At 46.1% G+C, this 22,642-nt stretch overlaps 2 protein-coding genes across 5 annotated transcripts in view; one reads left to right on the plus strand and one right to left on the minus strand.

Annotated features, from left to right (window-relative positions):
- Positions 1–22,642, minus strand: part of NHSL2 (NHS like 2) — a 292,396-nt gene that overhangs the window by 14,070 nt on the left and 255,684 nt on the right. The window lies entirely within an intron of this gene.
- On the plus strand, positions 7–3,633 carry RTL5 (retrotransposon Gag like 5). The gene has a single exon (XM_066357415.1). It carries the CDS (start codon positions 432–434, stop codon positions 2,103–2,105), a length of 1,674 nt encoding a protein of 557 aa, XP_066213512.1. The 5' UTR covers positions 7–431; the 3' UTR covers positions 2,106–3,633.

Below are 22,642 nucleotides of genomic sequence, written 5' to 3' on the forward strand. Positions count from 1 at the left end.
CAGTGAGCGGCGCCCGCGGCGCCCAGAGCCCCGCCCTGCCGGGGTGGGAGGGGGCGGGGCGGGGCTGCTCTTAAAAGGCGGAGACCGGGCCGCCGCAACATTTTTTCCTCAACGGAGCCTGCAGCGGTCTGCTCGGTCCCGCTCGGACCGGGGCCTGCCGTCTCGCCGCCCACGACCTCCGCTCGGCGCCTCTCCGCTCCCGCCGCCGCCCGCCCTCCGAGCCCCGGGACGAGGTAACGCGCCCCGGGCCCAGCCGAGTCCCCGGCCGCGCTCCCCCCGGTGGGTGTGGCTCGGCCTACCCCACGCCGGCCGCGGCGCTTCAGTCCCCTCCCGTGCCCCGCCGCATCTGGGCCCCCTTTCACAAAGCCTAGCTCTGCACCCCACCCCCACCCCCAGCCCGTCCGCGGACCCAGGGTCCCGGGCGACCACAGATGTCCGAGGGGTCAGGAAATCTCAATAGCCTACGCATGGCGAACGTGGCCCTCCGAGAAGAATTAAATGCCCTTCGCGGGGAGAATGCCAATCTGGGCCTTCAGCTTGGCAGAGCCCTGGCCGAGGTGAATTCCTTGCGGGGCAATGTCTCCAGCTTCATGCGCTGGCCAGTGCCTGTCCTTGCGGAGGAGAACTTTGAGTTCCCGCTCAGCGAGATGGACTCGGCGTCTGAGGGCGAGCTGCCCTTCATGTACTGGCCTCCCCCACGCACGGAGCCCGAGCACGCCTCCGCCTCGGACGAGCTGCTGGCGAACGCGATCCAGGACTGCAGCACCTCAGACAGTCAGGTCGACCCTCCCCCGCAGCCCAGCCCGCCCCTGCTGGCACTGCCCCCGCCGCCGCCACTGCCCCGGCCAGCCTCCAAGGAGCTGCCTCCGCTGCCTCCTCCTGTGCCGCCTCTGGACCGGCCTGAGCTAGAGCCCTTTTCAGGCGACCCGGTCTACCTGCCTGAGTTCCTGATGCGGCTAGAGACCTTCATAGCTGACCACGAGGACCGTTTCCCCGGGGGTGCTGAGAGGGTGGCCTTTCTGATAACTTTTTTCACTGGTGACGCCAAGGACTGGGCCGTCTCAGTTACCCAGGGAGGAAGCCCCCTGCATGCCAACTTCCCGCGCTTCCTGGATGAAATCCGTAAGAAATTCTGTGGCCCCATCCCCCCAAATGTGGCGAAAAAGGCTATCCGCAAGCTTAAGCAGGGAGACTGTACCCTCGGCAGCTATGCAGATGCTTTTCAGTTCCTGGCCCAATTCTTGTCTTGGGATGATTGCCGCCTTCAAAACCAGTTCCTCAGAGGCCTATCAGAATTCTTCCGCAAGGAGCTCTTATGGTCAACTGAAATGGCCGATCTGGATGACCTGATTCTCGAATGTGTGGAGATAGAAAGAAAAGTGCGCGTCCCCAAGCCAATCCCGCTCCCTGGGGTTCGCAATGTCTTCTTCCCCTTTGCTGCAGACCCTAATGTCGAGGGCAGCGGAGAAGAAGAGCGCTACAGTGAGGGGGAAGATGCAGAGGTACGCAGGCGCAGGCTTCTCGACAAGGATCAGCGGAGGCGTCTGAGAGCTATTCGGCAAAAGATGAGGGAGAGGGCGGAGGAGAACAGGAAGAAGGAGGAGGAGATGAAGATACAGAGACTGGAGGACGAAGATGACGATGACGACGAGATTGTGGTGGTGGACGATGTGGACGAGGAAGAGGAGATGAGGAAGAATAGTGAGGATGAGGACAAGGGCCAGGAACCAGGGCAGGAGCCAGAGCAGGAGGAAGAGCAGGAGGAGACAGAGGATGAGTCCCAGGATGATGACCTAGATGAGCTGATGTATGTGGAGCCCACCTATGCCAACGCTTCATCCCAAACTACCGGCTACTATCATGAAAATTTCCTAGACACATCACCTCCCATAGTACAGCCCAGCAGACGGATGAACGAGCAGAACAGAGTCCCACTGCTAGAGGGCCTTCCAGGTACCAATTCACCCTTCTACAGTTCGCCACCACTGATTCGCCGCGCAGGGCGCTTGGGGCAACGCCAAACTCGAAGACGACCCCCAGTGCTATTCCGGCACACTCCAAGGCAGGGGAGCCACCGAGCTCCACGTGGCCGAATTCGCGTGTGAGTGCTGGGAACAGATGGCCACCCAGAACACACCCTTCTACTGCTCCCCTGCCCCTGCTGTTGCTGCTACACCTGCCCCATTTTCTGACCAGTACTTAAGGGAGTTCCAGACCTGAAGAACCTGAAGACCTGTAGAACTCGAGACTGTCTTACAGCCATGACCAGGTAGTAACACGTGCCCAACTGAGGCCACCTGGGAAAGGAGGAGTTGGCAATAGCTGTCTTCTTGACTGTGCACTCGGTTCAGTCCTGCCACAAGCTAGCGAGCAGGTTTCTGGGCCTGTTCCCATAAATGAACTGGTCACCCCTTGTATTTTCTCTCTAGTTGTTCCTAACCCTGTGTTCTATGGTTTTGTCAACTCTGACTGGCTCACCAGGACTTCACCCAATGCCTCACTGATCTGCCCCAGTGAGCAAAAAGACAGGCTACACTGAACTCCTAATACCACTGAGGCCACTTATTAGATATCATCGACAGAGAGCAGATGACATCAAGAAATGTGCCTAGAGGCCTATACTTGCTTCGACTTCCAGCAGAAGGGCCCCAAAGAGGGCCCTACATCTAGCCCAGTGAGGGGGGTGGGCAAAGCCACACATCAAATGGACATTTGGCTGACACCTGTCCTTGACTGACTGAGCAAACTGCTTCCACCTTCCCACGGATTCCTCTGTCAAGGCCTTTAGACTAGCTCACCAAATCTGGGGCCCTCTCCTCTTCCCACACTGCCTTCCAAGGTATCCTCAGTGAACAAGCCCCGTGTTACCCCTTTCCTTGATGTTGCCTGGAAGATGGGAGACGAGGATGAGAAAGAAGCAGCAACAACTCAGTTTGACATTGTAAGAAATGACTCTTTCTTTAGGGACGGTGGTCTCCACCCAGGGCCAGGTCTTGGACTGCAGCCCCAGTCAAAGAACTTTGCAGGAGAGTTGCCATCCTTTGAGGTTCACAGGCAGCCCAACTAGCCTTTCCTTCCTGGACCACCAAGGAGAGAGAGGGCCCAAGGCCTACTCTTGAACTTCAGCTAAAGGGGTTCCTTAGTTTTCAAGGAAGATTCTCTTGAAAGAGACTGCAGCCTTGCACCTGGGACATCTTCATATCTTTCACGTAGGGGGCAAACCATGGCTTGATGCTGGGCTTCAATTAGATCCTAAGGCCTGGGAGGGTGGCTGCCTCCTAGTAACTCTTGGGACTTCTGGGTACAAACCTAGGTACCCTTGTAAAGAGTCCTGCTGCTTGCCTTGGGTCCAGAAAACACTGCTTCTGCAGTGAAAAAAGCACACTGTGTCACTGGCCACAGATTACCAGCCAGCCAAATCCACTGCTGGCCTGAACTGCCCCCAGCACTGAGCGTCCTGCACAGTGGTTGGCAGCTGGGCCAGCGCAGCCAAAGTGTCTGTGGCCAGAGGGAAGAAGGCATGGGAGATGAAACCTCTGGTCCTCACCAGAGTCTGACAGGTAGCCTCAGCCCAGCCTGAGGATTTGGAGTCTGGAAGCAAGAGGAAGGAGCGAGCTGGAGGACGAGGAGTCACAGAGAAGCCTAGTCTGCTGGCTGGTTGCTGGTGAGGTCTCTGTTCGTCAGTGGGAGGTAAGAAACCCTTTTGTTTATCATATGCACATTTCTCAGCCTGGGGATCATTGGAGCTGGGTTTGTGTAACCTGTTGCTACCTTTTAAAAAGGCTTCCCCCTCCTCCAAAGAGAAAAGTAATACATAATCGTTATAGAAAACCTGGAAAATAGAGAAAACTATAAGGACAAACCCCCCCACAAACATTCAGAACCCGACTACACTATTAACACTTTGCTGCCTTTCTTTCTAGTGTGTTCTCTGTGCATCTGTTCAAAGCTGAGATCATCTTACACGCTCTTGATCAGCAAGATTTAAAATGGCTGCCACTTATGCAGTCATGCGTAGTGAATAATTTTAAGTATTCTGTTGATTTCATTGGATGTTCCAGTTGCCTGGTTTTCCCTATCCCCTCCAGTGCAGGAGTGAATAACACTGTAAAGAAAATTTTGTCTGTTTTTTTTTTAGCTATTTCCTCAGGAGAGAGTTCCAGAAGGGGAACTGATGTTCTTCGAGGCTGTGGACCCTGTTTGCTGATGGTCGACACACTGGCCCTGCTGCCCATGTCCCTGCTGGAAAAGTGCAAAGGACAGGTGCCTTGCACTCCAACCTCCAGGGACCCATCAGCACAGGTCTGCCTATTCTCAGGGCGCTTCTCAGCCTGAGACCTTGTGGCTTCAGCCGGGGAAAGAGTGGGTGATCAGTGAGCTGATTCCTGGCCGTCTTGTGGCAAGTGGAGCCCGGGCTTCCCTTTGACCCTCTTCCCGCCTTTCCTAGATCTTCAATATTCGTTGTGATATAACAGCCACAAGAGCTGTACGAGGAACTATGGGCTCTGGGCACTTTCTTGGGTTGAAAGAAGGGTAGAGGGGTGGGAGGGAAATGCATGCCAGGGTTGTGAAGCAGCCCAAGAATTCCCAGAGACTCGGGAGGAAACCTTTTGGAAATACATGTGTTGTTGTTACTGTGTTATAGCATTATTGTGTTGTGAAGATAAGAAAACATTCTGTGTGCTAAAGCTTTCTCCTTAATAAAAATATAAAGGGTGTGTAAAAACTGTCTGGGTTATTGAGTAAACATAAATGGCTATCCAGTAGGCATCAGGTACTTCCCAGGCACCTTGCCTGAAGCAACCCTAGCCTGAAGCCTTACAGTCAGTCCTTAGACTGGAAACTAGGCCCAGTGAGGCTCAAGGGACCTCCCTAGAGTCCTACACATTTGTGTTGGAATGAAGCCGAGGGACTAGGCATCTTAGCTCTCCACTTACTGGGATAAAAGGTATGTGTGGCCCAGCCATCCCTTCCAGCTGCCCTCAACACACACACATACAGATAACAGACTTGGGAGGGAGCAGGCAGGGTGAAGCATGAGGGCCCTTCCACTTTTTGGCACTAGGTGGTGGTATGTGACACCAGTAAACTGGATGGTGAAGATTTTTATTTTTTTAATTTTTTTTAAATTTTTTTTATGGCATGGGCTTTTTTTTTTTTTTTTTTTTTAAATTTTATTTATTCATCTTTAGAGAGGAGAGAGAGAGAAACAGAGAGAGAGAAGGAGGGAGGAGCTGGAAGCATCAACTCCCATATGTGCCTTGACCAGGCAAGCCCAGAGTTTCGAATCGGCGACCTCAGCATTTCCAGGTCGACGCTTTATCCACTGCGCCACCACAGGTCAGGCTGGATGGTGAAGATTTTTAAACAGCCCCACAAGCAGTCCACGCAGAGACCCTCCCAGCAAGATTTCACTGCTCTCATAGTAGTGTGGTCAGAGGAAGCTGAATCCCATTCTATGATTTGCTTGTTTCCCAGCTGTGAACTGTATTTTTTTTTTTTTTTTTTTTTTTGCTGGTACAGTGGGTGGGAATGTTTATTGAGCCCCCTCATAGGTGCAAGTGCTGAACCACGCACTTGACATGATCTCAGTTCATTTACTCTGACCTTACCGATGAGAAAACAGGAAACAGGCTAGAGAGAAGTTACTGGCCTGAGGCTTACAGCTGTTAGTGGCTCTTTCTCAGCCCCACAGTGCTCTAGTAGTCAGCTCCTCTCTGCCTGCACTCATAGGCTCTACTGGCTTCTGGGTTTGCCCTGTTCTGCCCACCCTACCCCAAGCTTATAGGACTGTAGTGAGAAAAAAAGCCCAGTTTCAGAGGCACATTGGCTTTGCCCCTTTAAAGGGAAGGAAGGGGGAAAGGTCAGAAGGATGGGAGGGGGGGAGACAACCAGCACGTTTCTGACCATGTACCAGGCGCTTTAACCAACATCATCTCATTTCATTCCCACATAACTCAGTGAGGCACGTAATGGGGTCTCCTTTTAGAGCTGAAGGACCCGAGTCTCAGAGATATTAGGACCCCTAAACCCATAGTGTCTCAGCTCTGATCCACCATGCTGTTTCCCAGGAAAGCCCTTGGTGAGCTCACGCCTCAGCATCACTGGATTCTGGGTCATTGTCCACACAGCCAGGTATGCATCAGCTACACTATCTCTGAGGGCTCTGGGAGGACCAGCCAGGTGGTGGTTCTGCCCCTCGAGGAAGGGCCAGCAGAGAAAGCCAGGCAGTGGTAGTGCCAAGTTTATGGTGATGAATTTGCTTGAGTGTGTGGCCGATGGACCCTTCTGGGGAGGAACAAGGCTATGAGGCTGTGAACTGCGTCTGTGAGCACTGGGGTCCCCGTTCTGCTTCAGGGTGTCAGATAAGGGCTCCAGCACCCCTGGAGTTTCTCATGTCCATTGCTGGTAGGTACAGGTGAGCCCAGGTTGTGTCATGGTCCATCAGAGCAGATGGGGGAAAGTAAGAAAAGTAGGGTGAGCCTTGCCCAACCCTGCAGCCAGAAGCTATGGAACAGGGTCCTGGATTCTATGGTGCTGCTTGAGTTCCATTCCTACTCAGGCCATAGTAACTGTTGGGTCCCCAGGGCCTAGTAAACAGCAGGGTATGCAGTAGGATCTCAACCCTAGTTTGGTACATAAAGAAGTGAGTGAATAAGTGGACTGCTGGATAAAGACCTGGAGTCTGCCTGCTAGGGACATCTGCATAAAGCATGAGGCCTGGAGGACCAGAAGCTCCCCTCCAAAATGAAATCAGAAGACCCCCAAATCTCCCAAACCTGGAAGACTGATGAAATGACCCTTTCTAGGTACACACATGAGATCTTGCAGTCAGGTTCAGAAAATAAACTGCAGGAGCCTGAATGGGGAAGATGTGGCTTAGACACTTGTGAAAAAAAATCTAAGAACTTTAGTTGATGGGGCTCAGGATAAAACAGCAGACTGGGTGCTAGAAATGCTAATGCCTTCCTGGGCTACTGCAACAGAGTGTGGGTGGGTGGGATCCAAGAGATGGCTGCCTGGGGTCTTGGCCACCCAGTGGAAGGTGACCAGGTTGCACCTCACAGAAGCCCTTTTAAGCATGCCAGGGGTAAGGAAATACTAGAACAAAGAAAGGGAGGAGTAGATGGAGACTTGATGTGTGTGTGTGTGTGTGTGTGTGGGGGGGTGAACACACAATACATTGCACAAAAGATGTAGAATTGTGCACCTGAAACTTGTATAATTTTGTTAATCAGTGTCACCCCAATACATTCAATATAAAAAATAAAAAAAGGAAGGGAAAAGGAAGGAAAGAGTGCAGACAGTAGAAGAGTCACAAGGATGGTGAGGATCATAAAAATCCTGTTCCCAAAGGATGGAGGAAGGCAGAGAAAATCATGTTGAACCCACTGTTCCTCTCATTCATTCTGCAAGGAAATGGCAGCTCAAGGTCACTTGCTTTATTTGCAGAATTCTACTGCGAACTCCAGCAGTTCGACATTCAGAACTCTTAACTGATACTCACGTCCACGCTGATGGACTCAGAATCTCCAGGACTTTCTATTTCTAAAAATCACCCTAGACAAGTCTAATACCCATCCCAGCACAGTACAGGAAAGAGTCTTGAGAACTAACTAGACCAGGGACATTTTATGGCCAGTTCGGTTCTTAGCCTTCCAGTAGAGCTCTCCAGAGTAGGAACCAGCCTGGAGATCCCACACTAAGCACATGGTAAGTGATCAGAAAATATTTGTGCAGTAACCTCAGCACATCCCATGGTCTGGTGTGAGCTTGCTCCTGCTGAACACCTGTTCAGACTGTGCATCACTCCCAGAGAGTGAGATGATATACAAGAGGTGCAAATTCTGGACCTGAGAAACCAGGTTCATAGGAACCTATACTTTATCCTGACCATCAGAAATGATTCACATGGGGCCCTTGCCTTTTCCAGGAAATACGGACAGTCATTAACAAGGCAAGAGATTACCCCTCAAATTAGGGTGGTCTCCTCCTCCCACTAACACTTCCTGCATCCTACACAGACTAGGGAAAGCTCTGTAGGCCCCTTCTCCCCAGGGATTCAACAGACACAGAAACACAAAGCCGAGAGTTCTCAGTTGCCCTGGTAACAGTGCAATCTACTTGGAAGAAAACAGTTTCTGAAAAGCTTGTGGGGGTTGGGTATTTCTTTTGACAGAAGGCAGACTCTGACTTGCTCCTTGAGTACCCTCTCCCCCTTCCTGCCTGCCACACATAAAGGTAGATCTGGGACCCCTCACTTTAGCAACTTTCCTGGGGAGGAGTGAAGGTAACAGAAAGTAGGGTCCTAGCTTTTTATTCTGCTCTTGCTGTGAGCTGGTAATATGAGGAAGTGGCTAAAACGAAGGTGTTAGTGATTGGATTCATGGTGATTGTCCTCTGGCTGAGGAATTGCCTCACAGTCAAACCTGAGGAGGGCAAGTGCCCCCAGTACAGTCCTACGAGTTTCTCACCACTTCAGCGACATAAGCCTGAGAGAGTGTCTAGAAATTCCAGACGCCTCTCCATAAATTCAGCCCCTCCTCCGCCTCTCACCCGGACTACGGAAGTAGACTCCTTGCTGATCTAAGCAGCCTCTAGTCCAGGGGTCCCCAAACTTTTTACATAGGGGCAAGTTCTCTGTCCCTCAGACCGTTGGAGGGCCGGAGTATAAAAAATAACTATGAACAAATCCCTATGCACACTGCACATATCTTATCTTTAAGTAAAAAAACAAAACAGGAACAAATACAATATTTAAAATAAAGAACAAGTAAATTTAAATCAACAAACTGGCCAGTATTTCAATGGGAACTATGCTCCTCTAACTGACAACCAATGAAACAGGTGCCCCTTCCAGAAGTGCAGTGGGGGCCGGATAAATGGCCTCAGGGGGCCGCATGTGGCCCGCGGGCCGTAGTTTGGGGACCCCTGCTCTAGTCTCTACCCCTTCTAATCAATCCACCTTCTGCATGCTTGGGGAGTGGGTCCTTTGAACACACAAATTTGGTCTTGCTGCTCCTATAGGAAACCCTTCCATGGCTCTCCTTCCTCTATTGGCAGACTTGTGGGCCTGAAGAATGCCTGTATTCTTCACTATCTGCTCATAAACTATGTATGCCATTTCATCTCCTCATGCCATCCTTCTTCCCTCTTTCATTTAGTCCAAACCTCAAACATTCTGATTTACTTCCTTCTTTCCTTATATACCAGGACCTTTCATGCCTCTGAGCCTTTGCACACCCTACGCCCTCTGCCTTAAAAATTCATAAGCACTCCTGGCCCCACTCCAACTGGCAATCTCCTCGGCTCATACACCACTTCCTCCAGGAAGCAGCCTTCACTTACAAGAGAAGCTCCTGCCGTTCTGAGCCCCCACTCACTTCCCTAACCCCACTGCTCTGTGAGGCTCGAGTTGCACCTGAGACCACAGGCTGGTTCATGATTTCAAATGAATTTGTTGCTGCAAATGAATGTTCTCACTGTGAGAACATGCACTCAGCCTCTTCACAGGTGGGTCTGCATTGGCAGTAGCCTTTTAGAGAAGCACTGGCCTCCTCAGTTCTGTTTGTGGGCTGATGATATGCAAGTGGATCTGGGATACCCCCACCCCCATCGAGTTGGAGACCTGGACAGTAGGAACAAATTGGGGGCAACAAAACAGAGTGTGCAGAGCTTCTTGTTCATTCCCAACTGAGCACCCCATCAATGGCTTCTGCCTCTTTGGGAGGTCATCACTCCCTCTTAGTGGTGTGGTGGAGAGTGACCTCCGCTGACCTTCAGAGTCACAGAGACCTAGCTTTGAACCCCAGTTCTGCCACTTCCTGATTGTGTACCCTTGAGTTGGTCATGTTCCCTCTATAAATCCCTGTTTCCTTTTTCTAAAAATGGAGATAAGAATGGAATACATTAGTGAGATAATTTATACGAACCACCACCAACAACAATACTAATACTTATTAGTATTTACTATTTGTTGGACACTAAGTGTTTTACATTTATTAACTCATTGAATCATCTCAACAATCTTATAAAATAGGCAGTATTATTATTTCTCATTTTGCAGATTAAGAAATGACACAGAAAATTGAACACGCCCAACATCACGGCACTAGCATGCAAGTGCTTTACAGCTGGCTGGTCAGACAAGGGAAGTCTTGTGGTCAGAAATGAGGCCAGTAGAGCAGGAGAGCTCCCAGACCCAGAGAGCTCCAAGATATGGGGCAGGAACCTTAATCGCCTTTAAGTCATAGATCTTTCTAGCAGTTTGGTGAAACTTCTAAACCCCTTCTCAGAAAAATGTTTTCAGATTCATAAAATAAATTATATAGAATTATGAAGGAAATCAATCATACTTAAGTAGTTATAAAGTATTTTAAGACATTGTGATCTTGTTATATTACTACTTTAATAATGCATTAAATGATAAGATTTAGTGGCAAGTCTATAGATTGAAAGTCTTGAAGTGATGATTAGCATCAGTAGCTTTTGTGAGATACAACTGTAATGTGATATGAAAATATTTGTGATTTCTATTGGGGATAAAGTCACAGATACTGTGAATATTATTATGGCTTGTTTCCTGCATTCCTAATTTGAGGGAATGCCAAATTTCTGTTAAAGGTTAGAGGAAAAAAAAAGGTCAAGTAATTTTCCCATCTAAGTTCACAGACTCCCCTAAATTCTCTCCCCATAGCCCTTGGAGCTCAAGTGAAGGAGCTCTGCCTTTGGGAGTAAGAGACAAGACAGTGGCTGCACTGTCAGCTCTGAGGAGAAGCTGGGGGTGGGGTCAAGGGAGGAGGCTGGCAGAAAGACAAATGTGTGGTTTCTCTTTCAAGAACTGTTTACAAAAATTGTGAAGTCTGGCAGATCCTTCTTCCTCTTGGTCCTGAGTCAGCAGCCCAGGGTGGGGCCAAGGCTGTCACACTTGGTTTGAATTTCAAGCTCACCACACACCCATCCCTAAGAGTTGATTTGTTGCCACTTCCTTACCAGGAACATCTTAGTGGGTTTTGCTCCATTTTAAAATTTGGACTTGTTTGCACACAGAAATTCCCCATTAGTCTGGAAATAATCTTTAAGTGAACATTTTGTTGACACTAAGCCATTTTCTGAGCTAATAGGTGCTCTACTCTAGTCTCATAGCCAGACTTAGGGCTCCCAGAGAGAAGAGGAAAGATTATCAACTGTGTCACATACCCCAGAACTCCAGTCAGAATTGGTACTTTTCCAAAATACAAAATGCTTTTTCCTGACTTCCCAGCTTTGCCACCTGTCAGCTGATTCCCTGCCAGCCAGGACAGCACAGCCCTGGGTGCTGTGGCCAAGGAGACAAATGGTTGGCACAGCAGTAGGCCTCTGCTTTTTTAACTTACCTCTGTTCCTATTCAGTACTCAAAGAGAACACAGCTCATAAAGCACTAGGTCCTAGGTCTACTCACAATGCTTTGCTTGGGGGTCCTAGCTGGCCAGGGTCCATTGTCTTCTGCTCTTTCCTAGGTTCCCATATTTACTCAGAAATGAGAAATACTTGCCAGATATCCATGAAATAAAAAGGGTGCAGCTTAATTTCAAAGTGAGAGGGTGAGACTGTGATAGTTTTTTTTTTTTTTTTTTGCATTTTTCTGAAGCTGGAAACAGGGAGAGACAGTCAGACAGACTCCCGCATGCGCCTGACCGGGATCCACCCGGCACGCCCACCATGGGGCGACGCTCTGTCCACCAGGGGGCGATGCTCTGCCCATCCTGGGCGTCGCCATGTTGCGACCAGAGCCACTCTAGCGCCTGAGGCAGAGGCCACAGAGCCATCCCCAGCGCCCGGGCCATCTTTGCTCCAATGGAGCCTTGGCTGCGGGAGGGGAAGAGAGAGACAGACAGGAAGGCGCCGCGGAGGGGTGGAGAAGCAAATGGGCGCTTCTCTTGTGTGCCCTGGCCGGGAATCGAATCTGGGTCCTCCGCACGCTAGGCCGACGCTCTACCGCTGAGCCAACCGGCCAGGGCCAAGACTGTGATAGTTTTATGAACTATCACTACTGGCTAATAAGAAGGCTGGTTCAGAATAAATATGCTTCAGTTAGTCAAGGGAATAGAACAGTATGCTTTGCAGGTTCAAGCTGAGAACTTCACATGCTGGAATGTGAAGAAGACTTATTTTCTTAACTATAAAAGAAATATATATATCTATCTATCTTTTATATATATATTTATATATATAAATATATTAATTTATATAAATATAAAAATAAATATATATTATATATATATATATAATATATATATATATTTCTTGGGTAAGCAAAGGTTCCCAACATAGACTGAGGATCAAATGAGAATTCAAAAGAACTTCTGTTAGTTTGATTGACCAAGAATCAAAGAGAGAAGACTCAATTACTAAAATCAGAAATGAGTGGGCATTTCAATCTTCCTTACAGAAATAAAAAGGATTGTAAATGGAATACTATGAACAATTAGAACAGTAATTTATATAACTTAGATGAATTGCATAAATTCCTTGAAAGATAGAAACTACTGCAAATGACTGAAGAAAAATAGAAACTTTATATGAACATATAATAAGTAAAAAGATTGAATTAGTAATCAAATCTACCCATGAAGAAAAGCCAAGATACAGATGGATTCTTCAGTGAATTCTACTGATAATTTAAAGAAAATTAATGTCAATTCTTTACAAACTCTTTCAAAACATAGAAGAGGAAGTAATACTTCTCAACTCATTCTACGAGGTCAGTATTACCCTAATATCAAAAATAGACAGAACCATCACAAGAAAACTATAGACTAATATCTCTTATAAATGTGGACACAAAAATCCTCAAAACAAATCCAGCATCAGATAAAAAAGATTATACATCATAACCATGTGGCAGGATTTATCCCAGGAATGCAAAGTTATTGTAATATCTGAAAATTAGTTAATGAAATACAACATATAAGTAGAATAAAAAAATGATGATCATCTCAATAGAAACATAAAAAGGATTTGACAAAAATCCAATGCTCTTTTGTGATAAAAAAAAACACTCAACAAACAAACAAACAAAAAATAGAAAGGAATTTTGTCACCCTGACAAAAGGCTTCCATGAAAAATTTATAATAACATCATAATGGTGAAACATTAGAAACTCCCCTTCTAAGATTAGAAACAAGACAAAGGAATCCGATCTTATTACTTTTATTTAATAATGTAGTGGAGGTTCTAGCCAGAGTGATTTGATAAGAAAAAATAAAGAAAAGGCCTTAGAAAGATTGCAAAGGAAGAAGTAAACTATACTTTCAGATGACATGATCATGTGTACAGAAATTCTAAGGAATCTGCTTAAAATCTATTAAAATTAATACATGAGTTTGACAAGGTTGCAGGATATAAAATCAATATAAAAATTGTATTGTGGGCCCTGGCCAGTTGGCTCAGTGGTAGAGTGTCGGCCTAGCGTGCAGGAGTCCCAGGTTTGATTCCTGGTCAGGGCACACAGGAGAAGTGCCCATCTGCTTCTCCACCCTTCCCCCTCTCCTTTCTCTCTTTCTCTCTCTTCCCATCCCACAGCCAAGGCTCCACGGGAGCAAAGTTGGCCTGGGCACTGAGGATGGCTCCATGGCCTCTGCCTCAGGCACTAGAATAGCTCCAGTCACAACAGAGCAATGCCCCAGAAGGGCGGAGCATTGCCCATGGTAGACATGCCAGGTGGATGCCAAATGGACGCATGCAGGAGTCTGTCTGACTGCCTTCCTGCTTCTTACTTCAGAAAAATACCCCCCCCAAAATTGTATTGCTATACACTTGTAATGAACAGTTTGAAATAAAATTTAGATAACAATTCCACTTACAGTACCACCAAAACAATAAAACAGAATAAATTAAACAAAAGTGGTGCAAGGCTTGCACACTGAAAACTCATAAAACATGTTGAAAGAAATTAAAGAAGATTGAAACAAACAGAGATATCCCATGTTCATGGATCAAAATACCTAATATTGTCAAGTAAGCTACAGGTTCAATGCAATCCCTATCAGAAGCCTAGCTAGACTCTTTGTAGAAATTGACAAGCTAATCCAAAAATTTATACAAAAATTAAAGGGGCCCAGAATGGCTAAAACAATCTTGATAAAGGACAAAGTTGAAGGACTCACACTTCCTGATTTCAAAATAATTTTTTTTTTCTATTTTTCTGAAGTTGGAAACGGGGAGGCAGTCAGACAGACTCCCGCATGTGCCCGACCGGGATCCACCTGGCATGCCCACCAGGGGGCGATGCTCTGCCCATCCGGGGCGTTGCTCTGTTGCAACCAGAGCCATTCTAGCGCCTAAGGCAGAGGCCATTAGAGCCATCCTCAGCACCCGGGCCAACTTTGCTCCAATAGAGCCTTGGCTGCAGGAGGGGAAGAGAGAGACAGAGAGGAAGGAGAGGGAGAGGGGTGGAGAAGCAGATGGCACTTCTCCTGTGTGGCCTGGCCGGGAATTGAACCTGTGACTCCTGCACGCCAGGCCGACGCTCTACCACTGAGCCAACTGGCCAGGGCCTGATTTCAAAATTTTAAAGAAAGCTACAGTAATCAAAATAGTGTGCTGTTAACATAAGGATAGACATATAGAACAATGAAACAGAACTGAGAGACCAGAAATAAACTCACACATTTATGGCCAATTGAGTTTTGACAAGGGTGGCAAGTTCATTCACTGGGGAAAGAATAGTCATTTCAACAAATGGTGCTGGGACAACTGAATTTCCACATGCAAAAGAATGAAGTTTGAATTCATTCTCACAATCATACACAATTAATTCAAAGTGGATCAAAGACTTATAAGTAACAGCTAAAATTTAGAAGGAATTATAGCTGTAAACCTTTGAGACCTTGGATTAAGAAATGGTTTCTTAAAAAAAAAGAAAGAAAGAAATGGTTTCTTTAGACATTACCACAAGCAACAAAAGAAAAAAACAAATTATAATTCATCAAAATGAAAGATTTTTTTGTGTTACAAATAATGCTATCAATAAAGTGAAAAGAGACTACAAAATGCTGGAAAATATTTGCCAATCATCCTTCTGATAAGAGATGTGTATCCAGAAAACTTCTACAAATCAATAATAGAAGACAGATAACCCAATTCAAAAATGGGCAGAGAATCTGAATAGGTATTTCTCCAAAGTAGATATGCAAGTGGCCAAGGAGCACATGGAAAGATATTCAACATAGTTAGTCACTAGGGAAATGCAAATAAAAACCACATTGAGACCCCACTTCACATTCACTAGGATGGCTATAATCAAAAAGTCAGACAAATATTGATAAGGAAGTGGAGAAACTCGGTCCCTCTCACATTGCTGGTGGGAGTGTAACATGGCACAGCTGCTTTGGAAAATGGTCTGTTCCTCAAAATGTTAAATATATGCTATCATAAGACTCAGCACTTCCTATCCTAAGCATGTACCCAAGAGAAATGAAAATACACTTCCATGAAAAAACTGTATTAATGTTCATAGCTGTATTATTTACAATAGCCAAAGAGTGCAAGCAATCCAAATGTGCATCAACGGGTGAATAGATAAATAAATAAACCAAATGTGGTATAGTCATACAATGTAATGTTATCTGGCCATGAAAAAGAGTAAAGTAATGATACATGCTACAACATGGATGACTCTTGAAAACATATGGCACGTGAAGGGAACCAGTCACTAAAGGCACAGAGTGAATTATTCTGTTTATATGGCATGTCCAGAACAGGCAAATCCACAGACACAGAATAGATTAGTGGTTGCCAGGGGCTCCGGAGAGGGCTAGGGGAAATGGGGTACAAAATTTCTTTCTGGGGTATTGAAAATATTTTAAAATTGTGGTTATGAATGCACAAGGTTTTTGATATACAGAAACTCACAGAATTGTACATTTATTTTTATTTATTTATTGTGTGTGTGTGTGTGTATGTGTGTGTGTGTGAGAGAGAGAGAGAGAGAGAGAGAGAGGGAGAGACAGGGACAGACAGACAGGAGGGAGAGAGATGAGAACCAACAACTCGTAGTTGTGGGACTTTAGTTGTTCATTAATTGCTTTCTCATATGTGCCTTGAATGGGGGGCGGGACTCCAACTGAGCCATTGACCCCTGCTTAAGGCAGTGACCTTGGGCTCAAGCCAGCTACATAGTGACCATGTATCACTAGGTATGCTACCATTTAAAAGTTAAGTTGGCCTGACCTGTGGTGGCGCAGTGGATGGAGGATTGACCTGGAACGCTGAGGTCGCTGGTTCAAAAACCCTGGGCTTGCCTGGTCAAGGCACATATGGGAGTTGATGCTTCCTGCTCCCCATCCCCCATTCTCTCTAAACTGAATAAATAAAATCTTTAAAAACAAATAAATAAATAAAAAGTCAAGTTGTGGTCCTGGCCAGTGGCTCAGTGGATAGAGTGTCAGCCTGATGCATGTATGTCCCAGGTTTGATCCCCAGTCAGGGCACACAGGAGAAAGATCATCTGCTTCTCTCCCCCTCCCTCTCCCTCTTCCCTTCCTGCAGCCAGTTGTTCAATTGGTTAGAACGTGGCCCCGGGCACTGAGGATAGCTTAGTTAGTCTGAGCACATCATCCTCAGTTGCTAAAAATAGCTTGGTACTTGAGCGTTGTCCCTAGATGGGGTTGCCAGGAGGATCCTGGTAGGAGTGCATGTGAGAGTCTGCCTCACTATTTCCTCTCTCTCTCCTAAAAAAAATTAAAAAATGAAAAATAAATAAAAGTCAAGTGGTTACTGGAGTGCAAAGAAATACTATGTAGAGACAAGCACCATACTCAGATCTTATTAAACTTTTACTGGAGTATCTTTGTTCTAGGTACGATAGTTTAAAAGAGGAAAGTGGGGCTGAGAGTGACATGTGGAGTTTTAAGCTTACCACGCACTCACCCCAATAATTTGACCTATATCTTGATCGTGAAGTCAGCTACCTTGGCTCTATGCCAGTATCTTATAGCCCAGGCTCTATGCCAGTATCTTACAGCCCAATCAGAAGTCCTCTGGTACCTAGAGATACATAGGTGGCAAGATGGCTTTGTTGAAGCCCTCACCAAATATTCAGACTTCTCCACAGCAATCAGGCTGATCTCACAGCCTCCAAGACCATGCTGATTCTCAGCTGGAAACTTTTGCCCTCTTGAGGATGCTTCCATTGACCAGCACTGATGCCTACTTCCCACTTGTCACTGGGGTCAGCCATCCTCAGTACTGTTACTGAGGTTCCCCAGAAGAATCAGACTCTGGCTCACATCTCCTCCCTTCTAACCTTGAGCAACTTCGTGTTTTACTCTGATGTGACATGATGAGCCCAGACCTGCCTTTCTGTCCCTGAGTGGCAACAGGGACTGACACGTGGCATTCTATGCCTTGCATACTCTCAAGTAGTCCTTACTTGAACTTTGACCATTGGTCATCCATGATGCAACATATTTCTTTTGTCCAATTGAATTTATTTAATATTTTTATTCTAAAGGTATAGTCTTTTTAACATTTCAAAAGTTTGTGATTAGAGAAAGGAATCACTCGTAATTGACCTTGTCCATATGCATACATATATTTAAATAACTAGAGACATAATTTTGTACCGTATATTTTTACTTATTAAACCATAAGAGCTTTATGATCCAGTGTTTAACTTACAACCACTGTCATGCTGAGGGAGCAGACAGAATGGAGTCCTAGGCTCCATTCTTTTCAACATAACAGTTGTTAACATTTATATATATTATAGCCCATAAGTACTTTACAAATTTAATCTTCACAATGACACTGTGAGGCAGGTACTCTTCATATTTCCCCCATTTTACAGATGAAGAAATAGAGACAGAGTTTCAATGGCTTGTCCAAAGTCATAAAACTAGTAACCCAGGCTGTGTGTCATCAGAGTTTGTGCACAATAATCCTCCAGTGGGTGTCAAACTTTAGGAAGCATGGAATTCTCTGGAAGGCCTGTTAAAACACACATTGCTGTCTGACCTGTGGTGGCGCAGTGGATAAAGCGTCAACCTGGAAACGCTGAGGTTGCCGGTTCAAAACCCTGGGCTTGCCTGGTCAAGGCACATATGGGAGTTGATGCTTCCTGCTCCTCTCCCCCTTCTCTCTTTCTCTCTCTCTCTCTTCTCTATAATGAATAAATAAAATCTTAAAAAAAATAAAACACACATTGCTGGACCCTGCTGCCAGTTTCTAATCAAATAGGTCTAGAGTACAGTCTAAGATTCTGCATTTCTCATAAGGTCGCAAGGGTTACTCAAGCTGCTGGTGCAAGGATCACATTTGAAAAGCACTGCCTTACTCTGCACAGTCTCTCAGTAGCAGCACGCAGCTCAGAGATACCTGGATCCCCAAAGCAATCCTTACAGTGCTCAGGAAGGGCCATCACTTGCTATTTGCTCCCCCATTCTCCTTCCCTCACCCCTCTGCACTAACAGCACATCCACCAAGGAGTGCCACATCACAAGGGGGTTGCCCAAAGAACAGACTTATTCATGCCAGTCTCAGATTCGATTAGCTAAATGCAATCTCATCCATTAAAAGGACTGATAGGCCCTGGCCGGTTGGCTCAGTGGTAGAGCATTGGCCTGGCGTGCAGAAGTCCTGGGTTCGATTCCCGGCCAGGGCACACAGGAGAAGCACCCATCTGCTTCTCCACCCCTCCCCCTCTCCTTCCTCTCTGTCTCTCTCTTTCCCTCCCGCAGCTGAGGCTCTGTTGGAGCAAAGATGGCCCGGGCGCTGGGGATGGCTCCTTGGCCTCTGCCCCAGGCGCTGGAGTGGCTCTGGTCGCAACGGAGCGACACCCCGGATGGGTAGAGCATCGCCCCCTGGTGGGCAGAGCGTCGCCCCCTGGTGGGCGTGCCGGGTGGATCCCAGTCGGGCGAATGTGGGAGTCTGTCTGACTGTCTCTCCCCGTTTCCAGCTTCAGAAAAATACAAAAAAAAAAAAAAAAAGAAAAAAGGACTGATAAATCAGTTCCTAGCTATCAGGCTGCCCCCACCACTGAGGTCACTTGCCTGCCCCCACCACTGCGGTCACTTGCCTGTGCTGTCACTTACCTGGTGCCTGCGGCCAAATGATCATACAGGTTAATATGTAACTCAAGATGAACTCAGCAGAATGCCTGCAGCCTCCCATGTTTCCCAAACTGGGAAGGCTCAGGCTTGTTCTTGGTGGAAGAAAGCTCTGCTCTCCAATGAGAGCAGCTTTCCAAGAGAGTAAGGGCCATTGTGTGTTGCATCAGCTATCACTTTTCCCTTTGTGATTTACAAGACTGAGATTGGCTCATCTGAAAATTGATTGGTGGGAGTGGGGGACCAAACTGGTTCAGCATTAATTTGTCCATTTGACCACAATATGAATCTCTTGAAAGTTTGGGCAGCTGTGTTACCAGGGAAAGAGGGTAGGACCTGGAGTTGGGCAGAGCTGGCTCTGAAACTCTGCCTCATCATGACCTAGCTGTGACACCCCTAGGAACCCAGGTTTCCTGAAGTGAGGCCAATAATATTTCTAACCTGTCTGTATTTCAGAGCAATGAAAGGGTCCTAGGAAACAAAGCATGGAGTGATGTTTTGGATCCTGGGAAGCAGTTAAACTAGAGGCTGGCCCATAAATCGTCCTCAAATGTCACTGTCTGAGGAGACAAATCAGGAATGGAGATCAGGGCTCAGAATGGTGGAGGGAGCTGGGCCTCTGAGTTTAAAAATAAGGTATTTCTTTTGGAAAATCACTCTGATATCTGCCTGTGACCTTGCCCTTCATGGAGGTTACTGCTGCCAGGCAGTCTCCTTATAGTGGATACTGTGATGTGCTACCCAGATCCCACGTCAGTGACAACTTACTCTGCTAACTGTTGGCATATCTGCCACAAAGCAGCGTTGTGCAGTCTGCCTTATTTGGAGATTGCCTTGCCTAATGTCACATCTCCTGCCTGGAAAGGCTTCTTCATCCTAACTCAGAACAACTGGGAGGGGCATACTCAGCACCAGAGCTAGCACTGAGAATCTGCCTCATTATGACCTAGTTTTTGTCTCCTTTCTGAACCCAGGTTAGATTGACTAAAGCCCTTATTAGGACTGTGGTGCTGTTTACTTTATTCTCTCTCCAAAATCGTGCCTCCTTACCCAGTTTCTTGGGTAAAGGATGCTCCTCACCCAAGAGCATCCCTAATAAACTTCCTGCACACTAACTTTCATTTCAGAGTCCACTCTCTAGGACAGCCAACCTCCCTTGGCAGAGAGGGTGCTTTGCAGTTTGGAAGGTGCATTGACCCAGTTACCATGGGCTATGGAGGGGCCGGGGCAGGTTGCTACCTCTCTCGATCCCTTTCCTTGCTAATGGCTTCTAGGAAATCCCTATCTTTTTTAAAAAAAGTCACCTTTAATTTCTTTCTTTTGTGCCTTCTTTTTCCCCCCTCTTACAAAAAGCTAAACGTGTTCATCACAGTGAAAAATCAGACTATACAAACAAACTGAAAGAGGAAAGTAACACACATGGTCCTACACATCGCAGACAAGTACTGCTGATATCTTGGGTGTATCTTTCCAGAAATTTCCTTATGCCAAACAAAGATGGGATCATACTATAAATATTGTTTTGTGGTTTGCTTAAACTCTCCCATAGTAAGCATTTTCGGCCAGCCAAGTTTAGCCACCCTGTGAGAAGGGGGAAAGGAAGACCCAGAGCCTGTGGGCTGTCAGAGACTCTAGTCCAACCCCCTCACATAATAGAGATGGAGGCCCAGAAAGAGAAAGGGCTTTTTCTTGGGCTCCACATTGAGTTATCACAACAGGGGCTCCTCCCAAATCATCTGAGGCCATCCAGATCACCTCCTGACCTGATCCTGGGCCTGTCTGTCCAGATGTCTGAGTTGCTCAACCAAGTTCAAGCCAGAATAGGAGCAGGAAATGGGCTTTGTATAAAATAAATGCAAAAAAAAAAAATGAGGACAGCATGTCAGTGTTTATGCCTGGGCCTGGGCCACTTTGCAGGGTTCAGAGTCTAGCTCTCAATCAGGAAGCTGAGATTTTGTATTTGGTGCTCAGTGGGGTCAGCAAGCTTTACACAAAGCACCCATCACTGCTACCTTCTCTGGTTTGTTCATCTGCAGACCGGTCCCATCTAGTCCCGGTATAATGGCCAGAGAAATCATTCTCAAAAGTCAGGGATGAGAAAAGAATTCTTAGATACAACACCAAAAGCATAGCAACAAAAGAAAGAAAGAGATAAATTGGGTTTCATTAAAATTAAAAACTTTTGTGCATCAAAAACACCACCAAAAAAATGAAAAGACAACCTACAAAACTGGAGAAAAATTTGTTAGTTACATACCTGGTAAGGAACTTATATCTAGAATATATACTACTTATAAAAATTAAGGAATATTTCAACATGAATATAAAGCTATAAAATATTCCCTAATTTTTGTGAGCAGTATATAAAGAAGTATTACAACTCAATAATAAAAAGACAAACTAATCCCAAAACAGGCAAAATATCTGGATAAACATTTCCCCAGAGAAGATGTACAAATGGCTAATAAGCACATGAAAAGATGCTTGACATATTTAGTTATCAGGGAAATGCCAACCAAAACCGCAATAAAATCCCACTTCACACTCATGAGGATGGCTAGAATCAATAACAAGTATTGGCAAGAATGTGGAGGAATTCGAACTCTCACACACAGCTGGAGGGAATGTAAGATGGTTCACGTACTATGGAAAACAGACTGCAGTTCTTCGGACCATTAAACAAAATGACCCAGCAATTCCTTTCGTACTTATCTACTAAAGAAAATTGAAAACAGACGTTCACACAAAAACAAAACCTTGTACAGGAATGCTTATAGCAATATTATGCATAATAGCCAAAAGGTGGAAACAACCCAAATGTCCATCAGCAGATGAATAAACAAAACATGGTATTTACACACAATGCAACGTTATTCAGAGATAAAATGTAAAGAAGCTCTGACACATGGATGAACCTTGAAAGCTTTATGCTAAGTGAAAGAAACCAGACTCAAAAAGTCCCACATTGTATGACTACATTCGTATGATATGTCCAGAATAGACAAATTCATAAAAACAGAAAATGGACTAGTGGTTACCAGTGGCTGGGGTTTAAGGGTTAGTGGAAGTGGGAAGTGGCTGCTAATAGGTAAAGGGTTTTCTTTTGGGGATAATGCCAAAGTTCTGGAATGAGATAGTGATTACAGTTACTCCTATCTGGGAATATAAGAAGAACCATTGAACTGCATGCTTTAAGTGGGTAAATTATATGACATATGAATTTTATCTCAATAAATCTGTTAAGAAATAATACAATAAATTATACCCTGTTGCTCCCCAGCATATCTTCCAATTGTTTCTCATCACACTAGACTAAAACACAAAGTCCTCCTCATGACCTGGCCCCCACCCCTCTGGTCTCATCACGTAGCACCCCTCTTGCCTGCTTTGCTCCAGTCACTGCATCCTTTTTGTTGCTTCTCAACTGCACCACACTCATTCTCATTTTAAACACCTTTTCTCTGTCTGTTTCCTCTGCCTGGAGCACTCTTCCACCAAAAAAATGGTTTGTTTCCCTTTTTCATTTGGCTATCTGCTCAAACATCACCTCCT

The sequence above is a fragment of the Saccopteryx leptura genome, chromosome X, assembly GCF_036850995.1.
Source record: "Saccopteryx leptura isolate mSacLep1 chromosome X, mSacLep1_pri_phased_curated, whole genome shotgun sequence".
Lineage (NCBI taxonomy): Eukaryota > Metazoa > Chordata > Mammalia > Chiroptera > Emballonuridae > Saccopteryx > Saccopteryx leptura.

Coding starts and splice junctions, on each gene's coding strand:
- RTL5 (XM_066357415.1), top strand. CDS start 432: ATGTCCGAGGGGTCAGGAAATCTCAATAGCCTACGCATGGCGAACGTG.